Here is a 7,306-nt window from a genome sequence, read left to right on the forward strand (position 1 = left end):
AAGCCTAGCAGGGGTTTACATTCTCAGACTTGACATATTCCAGGTTTCCATGATTTGTTAGTACACATTACATACAGTGGGGGAAATAAGTTTTGGATGCATCAATATTTTTTCAGTGAATATATTTCCAATGAGGATATTCACATGAAATTTTCACCAGACATCAGTATTAACGTCTATATCCGATTCCATCAATATGTTTTGCAACAATAAGTTTCCGAAGGTCGTGGGAGAGCTCTTTGCTTTTACCCATCTTGAGATGTTTCTTGAGTGACACCTTGGTAATGAAAAGCCTTTTTATAGACCATCAATTTACTAACCCAGCTGATATTAATTCGCACAAATAGGGGGTCTAATTACTTATGGATTCCAGCAGGTTCCTTGCCTTAGCTTGCTTTGGAGAACTGCTTTTCCTTAGCATGTTCAATCCTTTTTTTCCTGTGTCATTCCTGTGTCATATTACAAATAACTTTACTTATGGACTTTAATGTTGTGACTTCTTTATATTTCCGGATTTCTTGAGTTAATACTGATGTCTGGTGAAAATTTCATGTGAATAGCCTCATTGGAAATATATTTACTGAAAGAAATGTTGACGTGTCCAATACTTATTTCCCCTACTGTACCTTCAAGCCAAAGTCTACAATTTAACCCTTTCAGGCATAGTGGTCACTACAGTTGACAGTTATTCAAAAGCCATTTTCTGGCTATTGCAAGGATTTGAACAGGATAACTGCATAACAGCCACTAGAGTGGACACTAATTATTCATTTGAATGCATGCAGTCCACTCTAGTGGACACTTCAAAAACTTTTTGAAAAATGTATGTAATCGTAAAATGAAAGTAAAATGATTTTTTATGCCTAAAAAACACACAGTAAAAACACACAGAGACAAAAAAAAAAATCCTCGATCAGGATTTCATAATTCATGCATGAAAGCATTAATTTGCCTGTAGAAAAGGCAAGATGGGGTTTGACCAAGTTAGCATGGCACTGTGAGCTCCAGTGCAATTTTCTGAGGCATGTATTTCTATTACAAAGGGAAAACTGATCAGCATGATAGAATAATTCCTTTAGTCTTCCAATCTGAGGGATTTGATTTTGCCTGAAATGAGGGCTGTGGCATCGATAAATCTTTGTGTAAATCAATACAAAAATATGTGAATTCCAATATGGGGCTTCTTCTGAAGCATATTTACAGTATGGAGTTTGGCTCAAATTTCTTCCTCATTCATTTTACTGAACGCATCACAAAGGTTTTGTTTGATTTTGGCTTTCAATTTTCTCCCATTTCAGGGCTTTTCTCGTAGGTTGGACACCAAGAAAAGATTATGCAGATGGAGTCAAGGATAATAATTCCTAGACTGAGAACTTAACAAGGCCCATGTGAGTGTTTTGTGTTGAGTTGCAATACCAATTCATCAACTGCAAAGTCGATTGTGATTTGGGCAATTTTTCTGGATCCAAAATAGAATGCAGTCTTCTCTAACAAAGCTGACTCAATTGGGTTTTCAGGGCCTAGTGTTCTAGTAGAAAACTAATTTCTATGCAAACCATATACAAGTAAAAATAAAACAAACAAACAAACAAAAAAACCCAAACAGAAGTCCAATTTATGATGAATTGTCAATTACAGGCAAACAAAGACCAGGGGCAATTCAAAGGCAAAGCACAAATAACTTGTCTAGGGACTTAACACACAACACATACACAAAGGGCTAGAAAAGCCAGCTGGCAAATCACTGGCAAGAATTCTCAAAAGGAATAGGTGAGAATGTCATTTAAATAGACAGTGAGTTGATGAGCTGCAGATTAGGCTGCTTAGGAGCCATGACAATAAACTAGAATTCTGATTACTGAACTCTCAGGTGCATATAAAAAATATATATACAAGCATACTGATTTAATATAGGATAGAAAATGTCTCCTAACCTTCACCCTTTGCTCTGCAATTAGAAATAAGGAAGGTGGGATTCAAGAGAACATGCTGGAAAGTGACAATACTGAGAATTCCATTGGGCATCATCGCCAACACTCTGAACATAAAAGCACATAATCAGGACCACTGTAAATTTATACTGTACACGGCATCTAAGGCTGTTTTCACACCTAGTTCAATTGCTAATCGGCACCAGATTTTATTATTTTATTAATGAAATCCCTCAACACCTGGCATTAGAGTTGCCAGAGTTTTTGAATTTAAGTTAATTTAATTACGCTAATCATATTAGCCACCATTTATAAGATAAGCATTATTTACTCTACCCTCTGCATAATTTTTTTGATTCCTGGCATTTAGTGAGAAAACACGATTCTAAGATAAGACACACACACAAGAAAATCATAATGCTTCGCAGACTGCATACTGCATACCACATACCTGCATAAGACACATGACCAAGTATATAGTTGAAAGTTTGTGAACCCTTTAGAATTTTCTATATCTCTGTATAAATATGACCTAAAGGATCATCCAATTTTCACACAAGTCCTCAAATTAGATAAACAGAACGTTTATGTGAACCTTTGCTTTCAGTATCTGGTGTGACCCCCTTGTGCAGAAATAACTGCAACTAAACGTTTCTGGTAACTGTTGGTCAGTCCTGCACTTGGAGCTTGGAGGAATTTTAGCCCATTCCTCAGTACAGAACAGCTTCTACTCTGGGATGTTGGTGGGTTTCCTTACATGAACTGCTCTGCTTCAGGTCCTTCCACAACATTTCTATTGGATTAATGTGAGGACTTTTACTTTGCCGTTCAGGGCTCTACAGTGCGACCATTTCACTCACATTTGCGACTGAAAAGTACTTTGTGCGACTGTGAATAAATATTTAGTCGCACCGGTGCGAGTGACCTGTTCGGAGCTGTGTAATACAATCGGAATAAAAACTACAGGAAGTCCAGAACGCATCTACACAGCGCAACAGTTACTTTCACATTGCTTTTCATCACCTCAGTCAACCGAAAAACTGTGTAAATACTGCAGAGAAGCCATTATGATGACAAGAGTAATACTGTACATCATCTGCTTCTCTCAACACGCCGATCTCACAAACCATCTTTTATTGATCCCGCAAAATGACCTAAATCTGCGACTGTGACCTGCTTGTGTAGACACAGCGGCATTGGGCGCCAGTAAATTAATAATAATGCTAACGCTACAAGGTGGGGTTTAACTCAAACTTCTTTATTAAATAATTCCTCACCAATCAAAATCAAGAGTAATAACTGTTTCAGTCTATAAACATACAGTACGCTGCTGCTCTCCTTCTACACCAACTGTACTAGAGCACTGACTTCATTTAAACTCACGGTTGCCATATATCACTAGAAAGTCAACTCCAGTTTCCATGTTTTGATTTAATTCCCCCAAGAAACAATATTATCAGCAGACATGGCAACACTGTACTGGGGGAACCCATCTAAAACTTAGTCTAAAACTTATTTGTTTACAAGGTGGAACAGGTTAACGGTTGTTTTTGCATACAGTCTGTAAAATTAACTAAAAATATTAAATTTAGTTTATCAGAAGGTAAATTAAAGTGTCATGACTCACATAATATTCCTAACTTCTGTCATAATTGACAAGCTCAAGTTTTCTCGTGCCTACTTGTGTTATATTGTGGCACATTAATGTTACCATCTCTAAAAAAACAAACAAATAAACAAATTTTAAAAAAAACTAAACTTCAACCGTGCTCCAAATTTTTTGACTGTGCTCCTAAATTGTTACCGTAGAGCCCTGCCATTCGAAAACATTAACTTTATTCTTCTGTAACCATTATTTGGTAGAAAGACTTGTGTGCTTAGGGTTGTTGTCTTGCTGCATGACCCACTTTCTCTTGACATTCACTTCATGGACAGATGTCCTGACATTTTCCTTTAAAGTTTGCTGTTATGCTTCAGAATTCATTGTTCCATCAATGATGGCAAGTCTTCCTGGCCCAGATGCAGCAAAACGGGCCCAAACCATGATGCTACCACCATATTCCACATATGGGTTAAGATTCTTATGCTGGAATGCAATGTTTCCTTTCTCCAAAACATAATGCTTTTCATTTAAACCAAAGTTCTATATTGGTCTCATCCGTCCACAAAACATTTTTCCAACAGCCCTCTGGCTTGTCTACGTGATCTTTAGTAAACTGCAGACAGGCAGCAATGTTCTTTTTGAAGAGCAGCGGCTTTCTCCTTGCAACCCTGTCATGCACACCATTGTTGTTCAGTGTTCTCCTGATGGTGGTCTCATGAACATTAGTATTAACCAATGTGAGAAAGACCTTTAGCTGCTTAGAAGTTACCCTGGCTCCTTTGTGACCTTGTGGACTATTACTCTTCTTGCGCTTGGAGTGATCTTTGTTGTTCAACCACTTCTGGGGATTATAACAATGGTCTTGAGTTTCATACTTTTGTACACAATTTGTCCAACTGTGGATTGGTGGAGTCAAAACTCTTTTCCAGCCTCATGAGCATCAACAAATATTTTTCTGACATCCTCAAAAATCTCCTTTGCTCATGCCATTATACACTTCCACAAACATGTGTTGTGAAAATCAGACTATGATAGGTCTATGTTCTTTAAATCATACAGGGCATTCACTAACACCTGATCATCATCACTTTGATGGAAAACGGCTAATAATAATTTCACCGTCAAAGTAACTGCTAATCCTAGAGTTTCACATACTTTTGCCACTCACATATATGTAATATTGGATAATTTTCCTCAAAAATAATAATGAGCAAGTATAATATTTTTGCCTCATTTGTTTTATTGGGTTCTCTTTGTCTACTTTTAGGACTTTTGTGAAAATCTGATGTTCTAGATAACATTTATGCAGATATATAAAAAGTTCACAAACTTTCAAGTACCACAGTATTTCATTATGAATGTAGTTCTAAGTAGTACTCAAATAGTCTTACCCAAAATCCCATCAAATATAACAAAACTGAATCATTCTGAACCAAATTCTTTGTTCTTATGTCCTCTGAACTCTCAGTAAGCTAAGAAATCTTTTCCCTTTCTTCATCATCATACCACTAATCTTTCTCCATCCTTCACTGAATCTATTCTGATACTATCTAAAGGTGTACCATTTTATCTCATGCACCAACATGCATTCAAATACACAAAGACGTAATCAAAGTACAGGAATCCTGTTTAACCTTCTCAGCAAGGTTAAGAGCTTAATTACAGCACTTCAACTGCAAATACCCAGTTCAGGTTGCATTAAAAAAGCAGTAAAACAAGTGTAACAAGTAGACAGAAAGGGATAAACTGAGGAAACAAAGTGTAAGAGCATTTTTTCCACGGTTTCCATTGGCATTGATGAACTGGTCTTTAACAAAGTAGTAAACCTTTTCATGCAATCCGAATGTGAGTCATTTGCTACAAACACAAACTCAAAAGGAAAGAAATTAGAGTTCTGCTCAAAGATAAGTTTTAATTATAATGTGAAAATGCAGTATCGCAACAGTATATACGCAAACAATTACACGCACACTTACCAAGCCAGTGTTCTCCTGTGATCTTGCCAAATCCCTCTCTGTAAGAGTCCCAGTCCCTAAAAAAATTCACAGCTCCATCCTCTCGGCGCTGAATCACCTGGGGGAAATAAGCAGATCAAGCATGATAAGTTACAAATTAGTGTACCTAGCCAAGATCTCACATTCATACATTAATTTGTAAGTGAATGGAGCAAATGGTTAAGATTTTTTTTTAATTATTAATTATTTTAATTATTTAATTATTTTTTATTAATTATTCATTTCTAAAGCAACCATCAAAATGCCATAGTTTTGTAATGAAAAAACACGACTCAACTTTAAGTGCACCTATTATGGTTTTTCAAATATAATATTTCATGTAGTGTGTTATATAGCTGTTTGTGGATATAAAAAGTCTACAAAGTTAAAAAAATCAAAGTGCACATCAAACGGCGTTATTAACTCCCAAAAGAAGGAACCGATTTTGAACAGCTGAAACGAGTCGTTAGTAATTCCAGACTTACTTCCTGCACAAACCTACACAGGTTTGTAACAAAAAGCTCCACCTCTGGTCTTCATTTTTTTCAGACGGAGCTGAAACTCGTTATGTTAGTGGCCATTTCCTTTTCGACATGCTGACAGCGGAAGACCAATCACAACAGACATCTCTATGAAAGGAGGAGTTTAGAATGAATCCTTTAGAATGGATCATTTAATGAGTCATTTTGACACTGGGGAAAAAAAGATAATGCTGCAATTTAAATTATAGCACATTAAAATGTTTTTGAGCTTGGATGCATGTAAATTTATTGTATGAGACCTCTAAAACAAAATTAGGCATGTTTCAAAACCATAATAGGTGCGCTTTAACTGAACAAAAAGACATAATGTGCATGGTATAGACCAGCATAACTGGAATTACTTAGGGTCTGCGAGCTCCACCAAATGGAATTCCAGATATGAGATAAGAAATGAGTCTTTCTTATCTGCAGGTGTAAGACAGAACGCACATAGGCCTATCCTGTCTACACTGATATACTCTGACCAATTATTCCAAAACTCAAATACTTGTGTAAACTGAGCACATATATTTTACACTGTATTAGAGGCTTCCTAGCATAAGAGAGAGAAAAAAGTAAAGTGAGAGGGGCTGGAAAGCAATGAGCAAGTTTTATCACCACCCGCATAAGGTCCACCCAGCCTATGGGCTGCTCTTTAGATAACAGTTCACCAAGTAATATTTATCTTTAGGTGATCATGCTCGTTGAATGCACAAAACATGCTATGCAACAAGGCACGTGAAGAGGCGGAATAGTTTCCTCAAATGTGTAGAAAGGGAGTATTACCATGAAAAAATTACAATACCTTTGCCCAACACACAAGAAGCATCTCCTGTTATGCAGTAAAATTCTTTATAATTGGAATGTTTGTGCTCAAGCAGCTGAATAAAATATGGTGACTAAATTAATCCACAACCTAATAGACCCAAGGGTTTGGCTTAGTTTGGCTTTTCTTACAATTTATATCTAGCAAATTTAGAATCCCTATGATTTTTTTATTCCTATATTTGTACAAGTATATATGTTTACTTTACTCCTGCCTTTGCACCTTGTATCTGACATTAGCAAAGTTTAGCTTCATCCATATTAAAAGCTGTAAAATTCCTTTCCCTGAAATTGCTATGAAATTACTGTGAAACCGGCTTGACCAAAGATTTTTAACCCAAGGTCCCTAGCCACATGACCTATAAATTTTTCCTGTAACAAGAGGCATCTCTCAGTGACATGGAATTGCACAAGTACACTCTTAAGCACTAG

At 36.5% G+C, this 7,306-nt stretch overlaps 1 protein-coding gene across 1 annotated transcript in view; it reads right to left on the reverse strand.

Annotated features, from left to right (window-relative positions):
* Nucleotides 1-7,306, reverse strand: part of fibcd1b (fibrinogen C domain containing 1b) — a 165,815-nt gene that overhangs the window by 45,504 nt on the left and 113,005 nt on the right. Inside the window, exon 6 of the mRNA XM_017459418.3 lies at nt 5,511-5,607. Within this exon, the coding sequence (XP_017314907.1) occupies nt 5,511-5,607 (97 nt within the window). The remainder of the gene's footprint in view (nt 1-5,510; nt 5,608-7,306) is intronic.

This window comes from Ictalurus punctatus, chromosome 28 (assembly GCF_001660625.3).
Source record: "Ictalurus punctatus breed USDA103 chromosome 28, Coco_2.0, whole genome shotgun sequence".
Classification (NCBI taxonomy): Eukaryota; Metazoa; Chordata; class Actinopteri; order Siluriformes; family Ictaluridae; genus Ictalurus; species Ictalurus punctatus.